Raw genomic sequence first — 20,545 nt, forward strand, 5'->3', positions numbered from 1 at the left:
GTCACCACCAAGGATGATTGCCATGTGCTCTGCTTCGGGCTACGTCCCTACATCCATTCGGAAGCTGAAGTTGGGGCAGAATGAGACAGCCTGCTTGCTAAATGGGATCTCTTGCCATGAGCTGGGTGCTTGCAGGACTCAGGCTGGAGTTTAAGGTGTTGGTACCAAGTACCAGCCCTTAAAGCACTAAATAACCTGGGCCATAACAAGAGACACTGTCTCTCTCTTTGAGAGTTCTCCCCATACATGAGACCAGAAGAGGCACCCAAGTTGGAGTTCCCCTGGTTATAAGAGAGGCAGCTGTAGGCTGTCATTCTCTGTGAGGGCCCTGGAACTCCCTCCTGCCTGTCCTGAAATAGCCTCAGTCTAGCTTGTTGGGAGGAGGTGTACCCTGAGGAGTAAGATTTATTATTATTAATATGACAGCAGCCCCAGAAGCCACAACCGATATCAGGGCCCCATTATGCTCTGCCATGTACAGCCATCAGAAGCGGCACTCCCTACTCTAAACAGACGAAGCGTGGGAGGTGAGACAGAGGTGTTGAAATTACGTGACATGTCCAAGATCCCCCAGGGAGAGTAAGGCAGAGGACCCAGCACTCCTGACTCTGACATGAGTGGTCTTGCCACTAGACCATGCTGCATTCATGACCACGGTTCTCTAGCACCCCATGTTCTCGCAGCCTTCTAGCAGTGGGAGCTCTTAAAATATTTCTGCTCGCTTAGAGGTTTTTGCCAGTTCCAGTGGGTTTTCTCATTTTAAGTATAGAGAGCTTGTCTCAAAACGGAAGAAAGTTTTTGAGTGGACTTTCTACTCATTTCCCAGACCTACTGAGAGGACTTGGGTTGATACTAGACTATTTATACCTTTCAGCTGTATCTAGTCACAGCGACTCTGTCCTACCTAAGCAGTGGAGAATAAGTTCTGAAGAAGCAACTTCCCTTTTCATAGGAGTAGGAAGTGAAGCTGTGGTGAGAGCAGAGAGCTCAGGGGCTTTCTCTGGCTGTGGAGGAGACCCACGCCCACCCCCGCCCCGGGTGAATCTTGTTTTGTGTTCAAGTGAAGCACCTTTCGTTGGTTTATCCTGAAACTGCATCCCCGGCCTCAGCTAAGTGGAACCGATAAAATGAAAGTTCAGGAGGAAGAAGTTCAGCAAATGCCTACCCGCAGAGCTTCCTCATTTAGCTGTCTCCTGGGCATGCAGACATCATGGTGTGAATGTTAAACCATGAGGGTAATTAACCACTGGGACAATTTACCAAGGGTCATGGTGGATTCTCCTCAGTTGGAATCCTGTGGCCTGTGTTATACAGGAAGTCAGACTAGATTACTACAATTGTCCCTTCTGGCCATGGGATCTATGAAACACTTGAGCCTGTACATGGCTGTGCTTGAGGAAACCCCCGCTACGTCGGGGTCAATGAGGCCCCAGGCAGCCCCCAGGCATCCACCCACATGTGGTCAGTTGCAGAAACAGGGCCATACTTTCCATGAGTGTTAGTAAAAGTAACACACACGTGGGGGGATTAGCCCACGTGGGCCCCACCCTGCAACTGCATCCAGAGAGCGGACCTTTGTGCCCATGCAGAGCCCCATTGACTTCCGCGGGTTTCCCCACGGGAAGGGGTCCACCCACGCAGAGCTACTTGCAGAATCAATGCCTCAGTGACTTGCATAGATTGAATTTTCGTGAAGGGCCTGATGAAAACTGACACCTCCTTCCTTTTATACTGTCTCATAATCCAGGAACCGGGGTCGCTCAGTTAAAAGGAAACAGTTCTTTATGCAGCCTATAGGCAAAGCCCCAGCAGGTTTTATTAAATAATCATAACAGCTACTTCTTACAGAGTGCTTTTCATCGGTACACCTCAAAGTGGTAAATGTCATTGTGAAATTTAACAGAAGGGTAAACCAAGGCACAGAGAGGGGAAATGACTTATCCAAGATCACCCACCTGACCAGTGGCAGAGCTGGGGTTAGAACAGAGGTCTTCTGAGCACCACTCCTGTGCGTTATCCCCTAGGACATACTGCCTCCCCGAATATTGTAGCTGAATTAGTTTATGGCTAATTAGAGCTGGTTGACATTTTTGGAACAAATTTTCATTGAAAATGGTCTTTTTATCAAAAAGTGCAAATTATTGCAAGACCAGCTTAGTATAACCAAGTTAATGTTTCCCCCCAAAATGTTTTGTTTTTCAACATTTTTCTGTGGAAAGTTTTGCTGAAAAAGATTAGCCCATTTCTTTACTTCCAAATATATTTTCACTGAGTTGTTTGTGGGTTTTCATGCAATGGAAACACAGTTACTCAACTCTCCACGACAAAGAGGAAGAGAATCTAAAATAGGTGCAGTGAGCATCAGATGCGCTAAACAAAAGGTGCAACACCCAATCTGGAGTCTCCGCTGACTTCACTGAACATTTGAGCTTAGTAAGGACTTCATGGGTTGGCTCAATGGGCAGGGCAGGAGGGTAAGAACCACGGTTGTCTGCTCCACAAATCCACCCTCCATGGCTGCCCTCGGGGGACAGAGTGGGAGGGTGGAGTACAGCAGTCTTTAGCCCCCATCGATTCACCTCTTCCCCCAACCTGCAGAATCCTAGGGCTTGGTGCATGATTTTGCCAAGGTCTTTAGTCCCTGGGTAACTGGACACTTCTTTTTTATTATCCTAGCAGACAGCAAAACCTGGGAAGAGATAACAGTTTGCAAAGCTGCCTCTCAAACCATCTTTTCTCCCCCTCCTGCTGGATGTGCACAGAAGAGGGGGGCTGCAGGAAGGGTGCTCTTCTTGGCATTCATGCCCTTCCCCAGGTTTGAGATAACTCAGGCCTTCAGGGCAGGCATCAGGCCCAGCTATTTGCTTAACCCTTGGGGGTGCAGGGACCAAGGTGGTTTGTTTGGGGGAAGATGGAGCATATATAGCAGCTGTCAGTGAATGGTGGCTGGGTGGGTCTGGTTGTGTTGTCCGAGTCGTTGTTTTGGACTGATGGTGTTGCACAGGATTTGTCAATGTGCTTAGGTCCCAGGATGGGGGATTTCTGCCCACACAAAAGGACCAGAACCTTCACTGATGTAAACTGGTGTAGCTCCATGGCTGGTGATTTACACCAGCTGAGAGTCTGGCCCCAAGGGGCCTGGCAGGACATGACGCTTTGAACTTCTGGGTTCTTTCAAGCCAGGTCCTTTTATTGCCACTCTGGGGAGGTGGCAAACAGCATCTACAGTCCTTTGTCTCCTTATGCCTGGTAGGCACTTTCCACTCCTAAAGAGAACTCCTCTGAGCTGTTGGGTCCTGCTGTGTCTTTGTTCACCTTGTCTGTGAGCCCTTTGGGACTGGGGAGGTGGTGTCACGCACTGTGGGGTAAACTGTGGCTGCCCCTGAGTGGATGTGCCAGGATGGACGGGTACTCTTCCCCATCCCAACATCTCAGTAAAAGAGTCAGCCAGAACTCACTGCACCTCTGAGTCAGCCGCTACACCTGGGAGTCATCCTTGTCCAAAGGGGGTGTGGCCAGACAATAGGGGGCATGGCCAAGGCACTGAACCACATAGCCCACCTGCTGGCTTGCAAAGATAGGCATGGACAAGAGCACACACTGTTGTTTACCTTAAACCAGGGGTTCTCAAACTGGGGGTCAGGACCCCTCAGGGGGTCATGAGGTTATTACATGGGAGGTTGTCAGCCTCTACCCCAAACCCTGTTTTCCCTCCAGCATTTATAATGGTGTTAAATATATTAAACAGTGTTTTTAATTTATAAGGGGGTCGCACTCAGAGACTTCCTATGGGAAAGGGAAAGGAGTACTTGTGGCACCTTAGAGACTAACCAATTTATTAGAGCATAAGCTTTCGTGAGCTACAGCTCTCTTCCTCAGATGTGAGGAAGATGTGTTCCTCACATCTGAGGAAGTGAGCTGTAGCTCACGAAAGCTTATGCTCTAATAAATTGGTTAGTCTCTAAGGTGCCACAAGTCCTCCTTTTCTTTTTGCGAATACAGACTAACACGGCTGTTACTCTGAAACCTATGGGAAAGGGGTCACCAGTACAAAAGTTTGAGAACCACTGCCTTAAGTGATGCAAATACTGCCCCCTGGGGCATTCTGCTTGTATCTCCCCCTTTGCTGGGGCACTTCCCCCTCCCCCTCCCTCCATCCCCTGCACAGCCGCATAGAGCAGGGCAAATGCTCAATCTAGCCCTTTGTTTGGAAAGCACAGAGTAAACACGAAATTAATTGATGATGTTAATTAGTAATAAATAGACGATAAAAAATAAAACCTACATCCCTGGAGGTACAATCTAGAGTAAATAAAGCTCCAAGGACCTGCTGAGCTTGCCCGTGAAAAGCCTCTTACTGCTCAGCAAAGCAGCTGGCAGGATTCAGCCAGTTGCTGTTCTCTGTGAAATCAGCAATTTTTCCTGCAGACAGGGGTTTTGATTAGCAAACAACTACCCCAGCGGCAAACGGAGATTTTTCTACTTCTGGAGAGAAAGAGTTTATTTTCCCCTCCCTTTTCATAAAGCTTTTGCATCTGCTCCGCCTGGAGCCCCTAACCCCCCGAACATGCAGTCTATCATCCCAGCCGGCTTCCTGCTAGAAGGCACCACCTTTTGAAGCAGGCTTTAATGAACTAGTGGATCTGTTTTTTGCTGGCTGGATTCACCTGCTGGAGCGAGAAAGCTGGAAGACTCCGAGAGACAGGTGATTCCGAACCAGCCTTTGTTTGGATGGAAGTAACAAGCCGGCTTGATGTGATTTGAGAGATCCCAAATTAACCCAAATCGCAGTTACTCCATTCATGCACTTGGAGCACAGGTTAAGGTCGCTTTGAAGCATTATTTTTCTCCCTGGGTTATGGATCCACGCAGGATCCTGTCCGGCTCCAGGTGTAAATCAGAGAAGCCTCTGGGCTGCTCTGACTGACCCACTGCTTCTCATGGAGCCTGGGAGGCAGGGAATAGCCCTAGTGTGGTGCATTCAGCCAAACCCCCGATCTGCCCCAGAGTTGGGAACAGGGGCACCACAGAGGCCTCCTTATGCCAGCTCTACCCTCTGCGCAGGGGGGCTCAGTTCTACCTTCTCGGGGTATATCTATAGAGTCAAGCCAAAGTTCCCCCCATCCAATGGCTCACTGGGCTAACTCAGGTAAGCCACACCTGTTTTATACGTACACAATGGTGTGATGTGGTCGGCATCACCTCTGCCTGTCCTTGACTGCCTGAACCCAGTACCCATTCTGCAGCTGGGGGAACCAGAGGCAGCCTTTCAGTGTGAGATCGAGCAAGACTCAAACCCACAACCTTTAGGACTGTGATCAAGCACCTCAACGACTCAGCCCCCAAGAGGCAGTATAGTTATGCTGTAATATAAACCCAGGTGTGGGGGACCTGGGCTTGTGGACTTGGTGTTTCCAAGCTTATGCTTGAGTGTCTACACTGCCCTGCAAAGCTGGGTTTACCATTGCTGGACCTGGGTCCCACAGCCGTGCTAGCATGTCTGTACTGTACCACACAGACCTTCTGACTCAGGTCTGCAGTTCAAACTGGATCCACACTGCAAAATGACAGGGCTTGGACCGGAGTCACAGCAGGAGTCAGGGTCTGGCCTGCCCACCTCACAGAGTCATAGGATCCGGCTCCTGAGAGCTCGCTGACCCGCATCAGACCGATCTTTGTGTGGAGCAAAAGGGGGCTTGGGCCCAAAGCTGAGTCAGAGCCCGGGCTTAAATTGAAATGTCGACACTCACTTTATGAGCCCTTGCACTGCCAGAATGACATAAAGATGCCTACATGAAACTGCAGATCAGGCCCAATATCTTTATATGGCAAAGGGGAGACTGGATAGGATCAGAGCATCACGAATAGGATAGGACCAGTTCTCAAGCAGGCTAGCACGTATGTTCTGCAGCACATGCTAGCTGGGGGCTCACCCTGCTCTTTGCAAAGGACCAAGCAGTCGTGTTCTGGGCTATCCTGCAGGAGCAGGACAGCACCACTCCATTTGCCCTGCACCCAGCCTGGCTCCTACCAGTCGGGGCAGCAATTGGCTTGAGGAGCCGCCATTAACGGTGACGAACTGGCAGCTTTCTGGAGACATCCAGCAGAGCTGGAGACCTGTTTAGAACTAATTCCCTGCTCCCAAACATCCCCAGGGCTCCTGTAAAACCAGGGGTAGATTTCCCCAGGCTACCCCCCAGGAACATTTGCTGGCCAATATTGCAGCATTAGGAAAGCGAAGCAAATGCCAATGCCTGTGAGATGGGAAAGTTTAAATTAGGCCCTGACCACATCAGCCACTGCATCCTGCTACAGGAAGATAGTCACGCACTCCACCTTCTCTGCCTTAGCTAGACCTTGTCTCTGATGGGGACTGTTTATAGTACAGTACGGTTGCATTATCTTACATCTCTTTCTTGCCTTAACCTAAGTAAATAATCATTTAGCAACTCAAAAAACCAGCGAGGGGATGGAAGCCAGTTACGTTATATGTGAATAACTGTAAATAAGTAGGGTTTTCTTTTTCAGAGGCAGAAGATAAAAATATAGGGCAGGATTCCCCGGTATGCTGCAGCTACTTTGCACTGCTCTAGTGATACAATGCATCCCGGGTTTAATGGGCTGGTTTTTCAGCTGCTTTGTGTTGTCCTACTCGTGCAAAAGAACTGGAGAGGACCGGTGAATCTGGCCCATAAAATGCAACCACACGGACAGCTCTGCAAACAACAAAAGAGACCTTGGAGTGTTTAATGCGGTGGGGGTCTGATTTACCACTGCACAATTTCACGAGAGTGAGGTAGACAGGTGAGCTGAGACCTCTGCTTTTCGGCTAAACTCTTGTTTTATTGCTACCTTGTGATCCCAGGCAACCTCCCTTTGTCTCTTTCATCCACGTGTTTTGTCCTAGCTGGCACCTGGACTATAAGATCTGAGGGGCGAGGATTGTCTCCTTTGTCATTGGCCTGAACAATGCCTAGTGCAAGGGGGCCCAATCCTTGATCCTTGGACCCAAAAGCATTATTGGGACAGGAATAATATCATTGAATCATAGCATCAAATTCACCACTATGCTCTGGTTGTGCAATGCACTAGTGAGTGTGTGTTACAGGTCCCCTCTGGGCCAATCCACGAGGATATACGTTGGTGCAGCCCCCAGATACAGAGTTTGGCTCTTTAGCTCAAACCGCTTACGCTTTTAGCCCCATTTCGGTCCCCAGTGTGTCGGTCCAGAGGGAGACTGTCCCAGTTGCTTTGCACTGCTCTGGAAGCTCCAAGCAGCTGGAGTGGACTCCTGAATCTAGCACACAGAAATCAGAGATGGAGAAGACCTATTAAGATATTCTTCCTGTCCACCCTCATGGTTCTGTTGGAGGCTGAGCTTGCTCACATTGAAGTCAAAGACAAAAACTTCAGTGCCCTTCAGTGGGAGCAGTAGAGTGTTTGTTCCTCTACAACAGTGGTTTTCAACCTTTTTTCAGTTGCAGACCCTAACATTTTTTGAATGGAGTTGCACATCCCTTGGGAAATCTTAGACATAATCTGCAGACCTCCAGGGGTCCACAGACCACAGGTTGAAAACCACTGTTCTATGGTAATGAGAACCTTACATGGACCTCAAACACATAGTATGTGTCTCCAGTCTCCATAGAATCATTGAATATTAGGGTTGGTAGAGACCTCAGGAGGTCATCTAGTCCAATCCCCTGCTCAAAGCAGGACCAACACCAACTAAAACATCCCAGCCAGGGCTTTGTCAAGCCGGGGCCTTAAAAACATCTAAGGAGGGAGATTCCACCACCTCCCTAGGTAACCCATTGCAGTGCTTCACCACCCTCCTGGTGAAATAGTGTTTCCTAATATCCAAGCTAGACTTCCTGCACTGCAACTTGAGACCATTGCTTCTTGTTCTGTCATTTGCCACCATTGACAACAGCCGAGCTCCAGACTCTTTGGAACCCCCCTTCAGGTAGTTGAAGGCTGCTATCAAATCCCCCCTCACTCTTCTCTTCTGCAGACTAAATAACCCCAGTTCCTTCAGCCTCACCTCATAAGTCATGTGCCCCAGACCCTTAATCATGTTGTTGCCCTCCACTGGATTCTTTCCAATTTGTCCACATCCCCTCTGTAGTGGGCGGGGGGACCAAAACTAGACGTAATACTCCAGGTGTTGCCTCACCAGTGCTGAACAGAAGGGAATAATAACTTCCTTCGATCTGCTGGCAAGGCTCCTACTAATACAGCCCAATATGCCGTTGGCCTTCTTGGCAACTAGGGCACACTGCTGACTCAGTTTCCAGTCTCATTTTAAAGGCATCAGCTGATTCAGTGGTTTAGCCACTTCCTTTCAACTTCCCACTTGAAGTTCTTGTACCAAAACACCAGCGTTACCGAAAACCAAGTGCTGACAAACAAGAAGGTGCAAAAGTCAATGCAGACAGTCCCACAAGCAATGGTCACTGTGGTGAATGGGGGTTACAGGAACATGCCAGGGAGAGCAGGCAGATGAGCATGTTCCTGGTTGAGTGGTGGAGCAGCCCAAGACTGACCCATTATAAATAGATCTGGTTTTTACACAAAACTTTTTTTGGGCAAAAAATGCAGCTTTGTCGGCACCGAAACATATTGTGAATTCGTGTCAGTTTTGCCAAATCGTTTCAGTCAGAAAAAAAGAAAACCTAACAAAATTTTCAGAAAAAGTCAAAAACATTTTGATTTTTCTGTTTGAAACAAGATTTCTTTTCAAAAATTCCTTTCATTTCATTTTTAAAAAGATCAAAAATGTTTTAAATGCTCAAAACTGATACAAAATTTGAACTGTTTTGTTTGACCCAAAACATTTTTTTTTTACTTTCGATTTACCAAAAATGTGTTCAATTCAACCTGAAACTCATTTTGGTTTTATTTTTTGAAATTGCTGGTGAGCTGAAAAATCCATTATTTGCCTAGCTCTCCTTGTGAGAAGTAGATTAGTTTCTTTAGTGTGGAAGTCATTGCCCGGACTTGAAGTCCAAGGCCAGCTCCATATTACAATGATGGACATTCAGAAACGCAATGGGATGAACCCCACAGTCCTGATTTAGTTGAATCGATGGGAGCTTTGCCTGAATAAAAACTTAGTAAGGACAAGGGTGGGGTTTTCAAAAGGGCCTAGCAGAGTTTGACGACGGCTATTGAAAGTTGGGTACCTAAGTCCCTTGCACTTTAGAAACTCTCACCATTAAGGATTTGGTCCCCAAATGGTTTGTGGGCTTTAACTAGTTATGAAAGTGCTTTGTTTCCATTCTTGTCGTCATCAAGCTTGCTGTGTGATACATATGTCTACAATGAGGGTTGGATCTTCAGCTGGTATAAATCAGCGCGGCTTCATTGACCTTTATTTACCCTGTTCGTGTCCCCCCCACATGTTTTTTCTAGAAGAACGGCTCTAGGAATTATTTTAGGGACGTTCTGTGGCCTGTGTTATACTGGAAGCCAGACTAGCTGATCAGAATGGTCTCTTTTAGCCGTGGAATCTAGAATCAGTGTGATCTGGCCCTGAGTATTTAGCCACCACATTAGCCATATCAGTGTAGACACCATTTTACATCAGCGCAGCATGATCAGTGCGTGCAGCTCACCCCACGGTAAGGTAAACTGGCGTCACTCACGGGGCTTTGTCCTGGTGCCTGAATGCCCAGCAGCAATAAGGCTTAAATGTCTGTCAGCTGGAAGAGGTATTTGAGAGCTAAATTAAATAGGCTTTTGTGTCTCTAAAAGTAACACAGGCTTCCTTGCTGTGGGCAGAATTACGCTGTGCTGAGCTTCAGGAGGTGTGCCTCTCCTTCCGACCTCACTCCACCGACGTGTGCTGTAACATGGGCCTCAAAAGCTGCCGGGCTGGTGATATCTTTTGCAGCAAGAATGGCACAGACATTTTATTTCATTTGGACTGGGAATGAGATGGGATTCAAGGGCGAAAATCTGCACTGGTCAATGCACCAAGAGGTATATGCTCTTGCAATGGATGTCCATCCTTTTGGTTGCATCTACACTGTGATAAAAATCCCGCGGGAGCAAGTCTCAGAGCTCCGCTCAGCTGACTTGGACTCGCGGGGCACAGGCTGCAGGGCTATAAAATAACAGTGTAGATGTTAGGGTTACGGCTGGAGCCTGGGCTCTGAGACCCTCCTCCCACATGGGGTCTGAGCCCCGTGAACCTGAGTCAGCTACCCCAGCCAGCTGCCATGGGTCTTTTATTGCAGTGTAGACATATCCTTTGTTACTCTGTGAAGCACATGGCATCTTTTGATGGTGCTGTATAAATAATCAGCGTGTCTGTTGCCTTTGTGTTTTTTCTGGCATACTGTATGAGCCTGATCGTTGGGGTATATTAAAATCTGTGTTAAAATTGTAGACTGTCACTTTAAATTTTAGGGATTTTTGGCTGGGTGGGGGGACGTCTAAAGGGAAGTGTGTTATCTGGGCCCTACCTAGTAGCATCAGTCAGTCAGCAGAGAGCCAGCCTAGTGTAAGGCCGGGTGAGTTGCACCTTTCTGTTTTGGGGAGTAGCCTGCTTTCTCTCTCTTTGTTTTGGGGGTTTTGTGTGTTCTGAATTCTAAAAAAATAAAGTCACGCTACATTACAACCTTCCAGGAAGAGTATTTATGGTTCTATCTAACAGCTCTATGTATATGCCATGAACATAACAATCCCATGCAGTGCTGATTGCCCTCAACTCCCATGGACCTGAGTGGGTAGAAAATCTATTATTCCAAACTAAATCTTTTGGCTCAAAACTGTCTGATTCCAAATTTTGGTTCTTTTGCAGAAAGCTTCCAAACTAAATGAAACTTTTCATTTCAGATTGCAATTTGTGTTTCATTTTTGGTTCCAAACACCAAAAGCAGTTTGATTTTCAAAAATGTGTTTGTTATTGGTTTTTCTCTTATTTACTTTCTGGAATGGGGTGAGGACAGGGGAAATAAGCGGAAAAGGGAAAGAAAGTAGAAAAAAAACATTTATTTGATATTATAGTGGTGGCAGAGTAACATTTTCTGCTCCCTATATAATTGCAATTAACTCAAGCGGTTAACTCAAAACAAATTAACTAGATTAAAAAATAGTTCTAATTAACCAATTAATTAATTAGTTGTTAATTAATTAACCAGTAGGGTAATTGTCTGATTATTAATTAACTAATTAATTGACAGTGCATATAGATTGATTAATTAATTGTGACTATTTTTAAACTAGTTAATTTGTTTTGCATTAACCACTTGAGTTAACAGTTAATTAATTAACTGCACTGTTAAACAATAATGGAATACCAATTTAAATTTATTATAAATATTTTTGGATGTTTTTCTACATTTTCAAATATATTGATTTCAGTTACAACACAGAATACAAAGTGCACAGTGCTCACTTTATATTACAACAGTGCCAGGTGAACACCTGTTCTCACTTTCAGGTGACATTGTAAATAAGAAGCGGGCAGCTTTATCTCCTGTAAATGTAAACGAACTTCTTTGTCTGAGCGACTGGCTGAACAAGATGCAGGACTGAGTGGACTTGTAGGCACTACGTTTTACATTCTTTTGTTTTTGAGTGCAGTTATGTAAAAAAATCTACATTGTAAGTTGCACTTTCACGATAAAGAGATTGCACTACAGTACTTGTATGAGGTGAATTGAAAATTTTTTTCCTCTGTTTATCTTTTTTACAGTGCAAATATTTGTACTAAAAAATAATCATATAAAGTGAGCACTGTACACTGTATATTCTGTATTGTAACTGAAATCAATATATTTGAAAATGTACAAAAACATCCAAAAATATTTATAATAAATTTCAGTTGGTATTCTCTTATTAACAGTGTGATTAAAACTGCAATTAATCGTGAGTATTATTTTAATCTCATGATTCATTGTGATTATTTTTTAATCATTTGACAGCTGCAAATATTACTTTTTTCACACTTTTCCAGTGGAAGAAAAAATTTAAAGTATGGGAAAGAGGGTCTCCCCATTTCTCTCATTTTTAAAAAAAAAAATTCAACTTTTTCAAGTGGGAAAAGGTAAATAAGAGGGTTGTCAATTAATCGCAGTCAACTCATGCCATTAAGTCAAAAGAAAATTAACTCGATTAAAAATATTAATTGCAATTGATCACAGTTTTAATTGCACTGTTAATAATAGAATACCAATTTAAATGTATTATAAATATTTTGGGTGTTTTTCTACAGCCCTAATCAGTAAATCAGAATATTCCCTCCACACACACTTTGTCTCATCTTTTTACCTCCTTCCCCTCTTTTTCAGTGGAAAATAAAGGGGGGGAGATAAAAAATTGAGAGGGGAGCATTTTCCAGCTGTTTTGATACAAAACATCTCAAACCTCTCGCAAAATTTTTTTTTTCAAAATTAAAAAACTCAATTTTGCCAAAAACATTTTTTTGTGAAAAAAAATTTCAATTCAACTCTATTTGTTGACCAAAAACCTAGTTTTTGTAAAAAATAAAATAAAATAAAAAAAAATGAAAAGACATTTTGACCATCTTTGGAGGCTCAGCACCTCACAGGAGACCTGACAGATTCTCTCTTATCTATCTATCTGAGCGCTTTGCACAACAGTCATCTTCATGTAGGACTGGCATATCTGCAAATCAAGAGTCTAAACAGAGTGTTTCCAGAATGTTTGAATCAGGTCAGAAATTGTAAATGACTGCGGCTCTCATCTTCTTACATCTCTTAAAAAGTAGGGTGGGATGATGAGCGGGGGAAAATTATTCGCAAATATTTCACAAATTCCAATTCTCATCTAGGCGGAGCCACATTTGTTCACTTTTTCTGTGTAGTTTTGTGAGAACCATTTCTAAATGTGAAACCTTCCTACGCCATCAGACAAAGCAGGCGCTGCCATCTTTGTTTATCCTGGGGCCTCTTTGCACCTCCTCTATGTTGTTAAGACCCATAAAATTTCCGTCTCTGAGTAGTGTTCAATGCAGCCATTTCTGTTTGGGGAGGAACTTATATTTATGCAGATACACCTGGTTGCCTGCAGTTCCACTTACTCTTGCCTGGATATCCTCCATGTTGAGTGGAAGGATGGTCTAGTGGTTAGGGCAATAAGCAAGGACATAGGAGACCTGGGTTTAATTCTGTACTTTGCCACAGACTTTATGTGTGATGTTGGATGAATCACTTAGTCTTTCTGTGCCTCAGTTCCCAGTCTGTAAAATGGGGATAATAACACTTGCTGTACCTCACAAAGGTGTGTTGAGGAGAAATACTTTGAAAGATAGTGAGGTGCTCAGATGCCACAGGGGTGGAGACCATAGCTAGATACACACTTAGAATGAGGCTGAAGGTAGCTAGACAATCCGGAAGGAAAGTGAATGGTTTTAAGCCAAGCAAAAATAAGATCTATGATCCAACCAAAGATCAGCAGCAATGCCTCATGGCTTACTGGACCAGTAACATGACTTGAAGAGCAAATTCTGAATATCAAATACTCAAATGACCACATGTGGCAAGTAGTTCAACACACAGGCTGAAATGTATTTGCACAACGCATTCGACAACTTCAGAAAATGAGCAAATTAATTACAATCATGATCCATTCATGGACAATTCACAAGTGGGAAGAATGGGGCAAGTTCAATAAATAGATCACATTTGCTCCTAATAATCACCTAGCTCTGCTAAGCAGGGTCAGGCCCTGCCAATATTTGGATGAGAGACTGCCAAAGAAAGCCCAAGCTGCTGAAGGAAGTGGAGTAGGTGTCTGAGTAAGTGAGGCTTTCTCCTCTGAGTCAGTATTGAACCAATGTCCTTGGTGGCGTTAGGGGGCTTTGTACTCTCACATAGACCATCCAAAAACTCAGGTCCTGACTAGCTGAGTGCATTGAAAGACTCCAAAAAGAAAAGGAGTACTTGTGGCACCTTAGAGACTAACCAATTTATTTGAGCATGAGCTTTCGTGAGCTACAGCTCACTTCATCGGATGCATGCCGTGGAAACTGTAGCAGACTTTATATATACACAGAGAATATGAAAAAATACCTCCTCCCACCCCACTGTCCAGCTGGTAATAGCTTATCTAAAGTGATCATCAGGTGGGCCATTTCCAGCACAAATCCAGGTTTTCTCACCCTCCACCCCCCCACACAAATTCACTCTCCTGCTGGTGATAGTGTGGGGGGTGGAGGGTGAGAAAACCTGGATTTGTGCTGGAAATGGCCCACCTGATGATCACTTTAGATAAGCTATTACCAGCTGGACAGTGGGGTGGGAGGAGGTATTTTTTCATATTCTCTGTGTATATATAAAGTCTGCTACAGTTTCCACGGCATGCATCCGATGAAGTGAGCTGTAGCTCACGAAAGCTCATGCTCAAATAAATTGGTTAGTCTCTAAGGTGCCACAAGTACTCCTTTTCTTTTTGCGAATACAGACTAACACGGCTGTTACTCTGAAACCTGAAAGACTCCAAGTCACTTTTAGCAAGAGCAGGGCATCTTGCCAAAGGGGGGGAAGCTGGAAGCTCTGCCCCATCGGGCAAATTCTGTCTTTTAGATTTGGTGTACCTGAAACTCCCCTTCTTGCTGGAAGTCATAGAATCATAGAAGATGAGGGCTGGAAGGGACCTCAGGAGGTCATCTAGTCCAACTCCCTGCTCAAAGCAGGACCAATCCCCAACTAAATCAAGTCTGTATGCTGAGGCTTCCTGCTCTCAGTTGCCACCAGATTCCACCCCAGAGACGGCTGCATATCAGTGGCAAAGTGATTTCTATATATACATGGCTAGACTGTGCCACCCTCATGCAAGTTGGTGAGCCATTCCTCACAGCAGGCCCTGTGAAGTCAACAGGAATTCGGTGTCTCCAGCTCTCGCGGTTTCATTGCAAGTAACGCCAATTGCACCCTTTTCTGGGAGTGATGGGAAAAGCTCCCACCCTCTCAGGCATTTCAGCTCTGTCCAAGGGACCCCCCTCTGATTCGCTGCCTTCAGCTTCCCCGCCTCCTGGGGGAAAGCAGCCAATCAAGGCTGCAGCAGGAGGTGGGCAGAACTCTCCCCACCCCCATGGGCTTTTTGGTAGGGGAGGGGGATTAGCCGGCACCATTCCCATGGGACAGAGCGGGAGGGGAAGCCAAATGAGCCCAGCAGCTCAGGGTGGCTCTGCTTCCCCCTTTCCTCCTGCGATGAATGCGTCAGTCTGCTCTCTGCTCCTCTCCCGCCATCCCTTCAACTCCAGACCTGAGAACGTGGGGACAGGGGATTTGGTGCAGCAGCTCCCGCAGGCCTGGGAGACTGGGGTGAAGAACCCCAGAAGCAGGGATATGCTGAGGCAGAAGGGGCAGCTGTGGGCCGTGTTGATGTGGGGCTGGGGGTGCATAATTGCTGCTGGGATGGGCAGATATGAGGTTGGGTGGGCACATGGGTCATTACCGTTTTGGAGGTGAGGGGAAGCTGGTAGCGCCGCACTGTCAGGCAGCATGTTAGGTAAATCTATGTGATTTGCTCTCAGCGGGGTCCCCCCACCAGAGCTCCTGGAGCAGGGCCCAAATCATCCATTTCGGGAGAGTGGGCAACATGGTAATGTCCCACAGATGCTGGGTGGTGAGGGGAGCTCAAAGAGAAACCAAAACCACAGAGATGGCTTTTTGATACATGATTTTTGAGTCCGTCTAGTGATTTTTCGGGGTCTGGCACATGACATTTGAATCACAGAATCATAGAATTTCAGGGTTGGAAGGGACCTCAGGAGGTCATCTAGTCCCACCCCCTGCTCCAAGCAGGACCAACACCCACTAAATCAGAACTTTGGAGGTTGAACCTTGGAGGCTGGCAATCCTGGGGTGATTCACGGATAATGTGCTACTCAGTTGGAGTCAGGATATCAGAATCTGTCCTAAAACTGGTGGAACTCTCTGGGAACCATGTGTATAAAAAGGACTGCACAGGTCAGCTTCTGATATCCTTACTCACGGAGAGCATAACTTACTCCCCAAGTTTCAGAGTAGCAGCCGTGTTAGTCTGTATCTGCAAAAGGAAAAGGAGGACTTGTGGCACCTTAAAGACTAGCAAATTTATTTGAGCACGAAAGCTTATGCTCAAATAAATTTGTTAGTCTCTAAGGTGCCACAAGTCCTCCTACTCCTCAAGTGTATCAGCATCTGACCCCACAAGTTCAGGACCATCATGTAACTAGAAACACTGCACGCTGTCTGTGCACCCTGGATTTCCATAGTTTATTGAGCTCCTTTTCCAATTTCACATGGAGAAGCTTTCATCTTCTGGTTAATCAGATGACTTGTCTTTTTTACCCTCTTCCTGTTGTTTCCATTGAAGAACTGATTAGCAGCTGCCAACGTGGAAACCAAAATCAGCTTGTAATTTACAGATGTTTTACCCTTCATAGTGTAACCCACTGGGGAGTGTGTGTTCCAGATCCCCCTCTGTGCCAATCCACAGAGGCTATGAGTCATTATAGCTTCCAGCTAGGGAGCTTTCTCTCAAGGTGCATCTCACGCTTTTATCTGTTCAATCCCCGGTGTGTCAGCCATGAGGTCGGTCATCACATATCAGCGCCATATCTGGGTATAATGCTAACCATCGGAAATAGAGGTGGATTCCCTGGGCGAAAGATCTTACAACCTAGGAGCCTGATGCTGCCACCCTGTCTCACCCCGAGTAATCCTGCTGAGTGTGTGGGACTTGACAAGCTGCCCTGAGTTGCAGGCAGCAGCAGCTGCCCTGCCGCTGAAGCAGACTCTCAGAGTCAGAGTTCATTTCCCGGCTTGTCCACCTGGATCCAGGGCAAGGCTTCAATCTGCTACTGATTTATACAAGTAGCAGAATCCTTCCTCTTCCATGCAGGATCAGCAAAAGGGGAACAAGCAAAGTCAGGGCAGCCCCCCGTTTCCCACTCCTGCCGCCCACCCATATGGGAGGGGGAGCAGCAGTCCTATAGAATCTATTCTCCCACCCCTGCAGGTGGCATAGTCCATGCAGGGTTGTAAAGGCATCTACGCGCCCTTATTCTCCTGCCTAGGCATGTAGGACAAGAGATGATTTTGCATTAAACTAAAAAATTAGAGCCGATCGAAAAATGCCAATTTTTGCTGGCTTTTTTTTTTCTTTCAAATATATATAGGGAAGGGGAGGTGTTTAAAAACCTGTCACTGAAAAATCTTTGGGGTATCTGAAAAGTGAAACAATTTACTTCTCAGTAGAAATGTTTGGGTTTCCTAAACCTGATTTCTCCCCTCCCCCACCCCCGCCCCCCATCATCGACAAAGCAGAAAATTTCGACCAAAGCAAAGAAGTAGGTTGTGGTCAGAAAGCCGTTTTTTGGCAAAGAATGTTTTGACATGAACATTTCAACCATCTCTATTCAAAACCTCTGCTACCTTCCAAACACTCGGCCCCAGAGTGCCCCTATAGGCTTGGGCCACTGGAAAGCAAGGATGGTCCAGGGATTAGGGTGTTAGCCTCAGAGATGCACACCCAGTTCCCTTCTCTGCCACAGACTTCCTGTGTGACCTTAGACAAGTCACTCAGTTTTCCATCTGTAAGATGCAGAGAACAGTGCTTCTCAGTCCTGCAGGCCTGCTGTGAGGCTCTCAGGTATTACAGTAATGGGGGTCTTATAAGTACCTCTCACTCGTCCCTGTGTTCCCATCCCCTACCATTTGTCCTTATCTTAGTTTGGGACTTGCTTACACCACCCTTACTTGTACTGAATAGGACCTGAGTCCGTGAGTCGCCCCATCACATGTTCATTTGTGTTCTCTCTCACAGCATGGGACTGTATGGGAGCAAACACCGCCAGTCCATGCCACAAAAGCAGTGTGAGGCTGCGAATAGGCAAAAACCTCAGGTATTCTCCAGGAAGAAACCTCCTCCACCCCTGCCCCCGGTAAGTAAGAGGCTTGTGACTTCCTTTCTGTGTCCTGTGTAGCCATGGCGGCACAGATAGTTCTGAAATCAGTAGGGCAGCACTTGTGTTTGCCAGCGGTAACATGAGCCCTCTAGTTCCCTTCAACTCAGGCCACCTCCTCTGTAAAGGTGAGGGAGGATGGAGCAGTGGCTAGAGTGCTGCACTGGGCCTCGGGGACGTTGGTGCTATTTCTGGCTGAGCCTCAGACTTCCTCTATTCTGTGCCTCAGATCCCTATCTGTAAAATGGGGTTAATGCTCCCCTCCCTCACAGGGGTGGTGTGAGGATAAAACCTCTTCAGGACTGTGAGGTGCTCAGAGGCCCTGGAAGCATCTACATGGGTAGATTCTGTAGACCAGTGGTCATCACCTGGTCGATTGAGATCGACTGGTCGATCCTAGAGAAATCTCCCAGTCGATCGCAATCTCCGGTGGTGCAGCGGGTCTGCCCACGAAGCTCCCATTGGCCAGGAATGGGGAGCTGTGGCCAATGGGAGCTGCAGGGGCGTTGCTTGCAGAGAGGGGCAGCGCACGGAGCCACGTGCCCTCCACCTCCCGCCAGGGGCCACGGGGCTGCACTGATCCCTTCCAGGAGTGGTGTGGGGCCGGGGCAGGCAGGGAGCCTGCCTTAGCCTCTCTGCGCCGCTGACTGGGAACCGCCCAAGGTAAGTGCCGCCCGGTGGGCGGCCAGCACCCCAGCCCTGGGCCCCCTCCTGGAGCCAGCCCCCCTGCCCCCTCCTGCACCCCAACCCCCTACCCCAGCCCTGATCCCCCTCCCAGAGCCAACCCTGCACCCCCTCCTGCACCCCAACCCCCTGCTCCAGGTTTAGCCCAGAGCCCCCTCCCACATTGCAAACCACTCCGCTCCAGCCCGGAGCCTGCACCCTTTCCAAAACCCCAAACCCCTACCCCAGCCGAGTGAAAGTGAGTGAGGGTGGGGGAGAGTGAGCGACAGAGAGAGGTGGGATGGAATGAGTGGGGCAGGGCCTTGGGGAAGGGGCAGGGTGGACCCTGGGTTGCCCTTACATTCAGAAAGTGATCTGGGGCTTAAAAAGGTTGAAGACCACTGCTGTAGACACAAGAGGGGTTGAGACCAGATGGATGTCTGGCACAATCATGTGCTGACGCTGTGCATTATATCAAGGTGGAGAATGGACTGGATCTGGGAAGAATACAGCTAGCTAGGTGAATAACCACCCAGCCTTTGCTGTTTTCTGTTGCCTGGCTGAGAAAACCTGGAGAGATTCTAAATGACATAATTTTATCAAACGGAAAACTGAAGTGCAGAAGGATTAAACCCCTAAAACTTGGGGACTAAAGTTAGGCATCTAAAGTTAAATCTGTGTCTTTAAATAAATTTAAATTTAAATCAGGTGTAAATAATTATCCCTGATATTCATGAGCAAGGGCATTCCATGAACCTCGAGACAATTATGGCAGTTTCCTGGTTTTGTGCCTGAAGTAATATTGCTTTGTAAATTTTTTCAGCAGGTTCATTGATTGCATCGTGCATCATTTAACAGAGATCTTGCAACAATGAACTGAATTACATAGCATGGCAACATTTGGAATCTAGTTAAGCAGGTAACTCCACTATGATCATCCAAATCAATTGAGAGGAGACCAGTGGTTATTTAAGGACATGAGCAAACAAGTCTGAATGCATCATAGTAAAATATGCTAACACCATGAAAATACATAAACACCCTGTTCCAAAGCACATTTAAACCAATAGAAAAACTCCCATTGGATTCAATGAGTTTAGGATCAGGTTGTGAGTGACTTTTGAGCCACAAAGCAGGTCCTTCCCCTAGTCCAGCAAAGTAACAAATGGAATTTTTTTGTTTCTCCCAAAGTTCAGACAACATATTAGTACCTCGCCTCTAAACCAACCATCAGAGCAAGGTAAGATTTTTACATTTAATCACTTTTCTGTTTCCTTCTCCTCCTCTGGGTTCTTGCAAGACAATGTGCGGTGACTGGGTGAACCAGTTCTAATATCATCAATTCATTTGTGTTTTATTTTTTTACAATTTTCACACAGATGCACTGTTAGTTCCTTATTAGTACATCTAGGCCTGGTCTCCATCTAAAACTTAGGCCGGCTTAGCTGAGTGGCTCAGGGGTGGCAAAGTAGACAAATTGTTAGAAGGATTTGATGTAAATATTGGTAGTCGTCAATTTCTCTCTCTGCTCAACAGCCATAAGGGAAAACATGTTCTCTGTTAATTGGCCAGGTGGAGCAAGGTCTAGACACAGGGGGTTGAACCAGGGACCTCCAAAAATAAAATCAGGAGTTGGTACAACTTGAGCTAAAGAGCTAATCTGCATTAACAATGGCTGTAATAGACTCATATCTTCTGTGGACAGGGCAGTGAGCAGGAGATGTAAGATACATTCAGTAGTCAGTTACACACACACACACAAATTGCACTAATTTCACTAACTCAGTTTAGTTAAATTGATGCTGGCCCTTCTGAAATTGGTTGAAGAGTGCTGTATATTGACTGCTTATATTTAATAAGGAATGAACTTCAACCAATGTAAGAGTGTCCACACAAAGGTGTTGCATTGGTAGAATTAAACTGACAGATATTTTGTGTGTGAGCTGTGGAGCATCATGG

At 46.3% G+C, this 20,545-nt stretch overlaps 1 protein-coding gene across 1 annotated transcript in view; it reads left to right on the forward strand.

The window, feature by feature from the left end:
* Window positions 1-20,545, forward strand: part of BLK (BLK proto-oncogene, Src family tyrosine kinase) — a 92,599-nt gene that overhangs the window by 32,219 nt on the left and 39,835 nt on the right. Inside the window, exons 2-3 of the mRNA XM_084622047.1 lie at window positions 17,785-17,902; window positions 19,778-19,826. Coding sequence (XP_084478173.1) covers window positions 17,785-17,902; window positions 19,778-19,826 — 167 coding nt within the window. The remainder of the gene's footprint in view (window positions 1-17,784; window positions 17,903-19,777; window positions 19,827-20,545) is intronic.

The sequence above is a fragment of the Lepidochelys olivacea genome (genome assembly GCF_965140295.1).
Source record: "Lepidochelys olivacea isolate rLepOli2 genome assembly, chromosome: 3".
NCBI lineage: Eukaryota > Metazoa > Chordata > Testudines > Cheloniidae > Lepidochelys > Lepidochelys olivacea.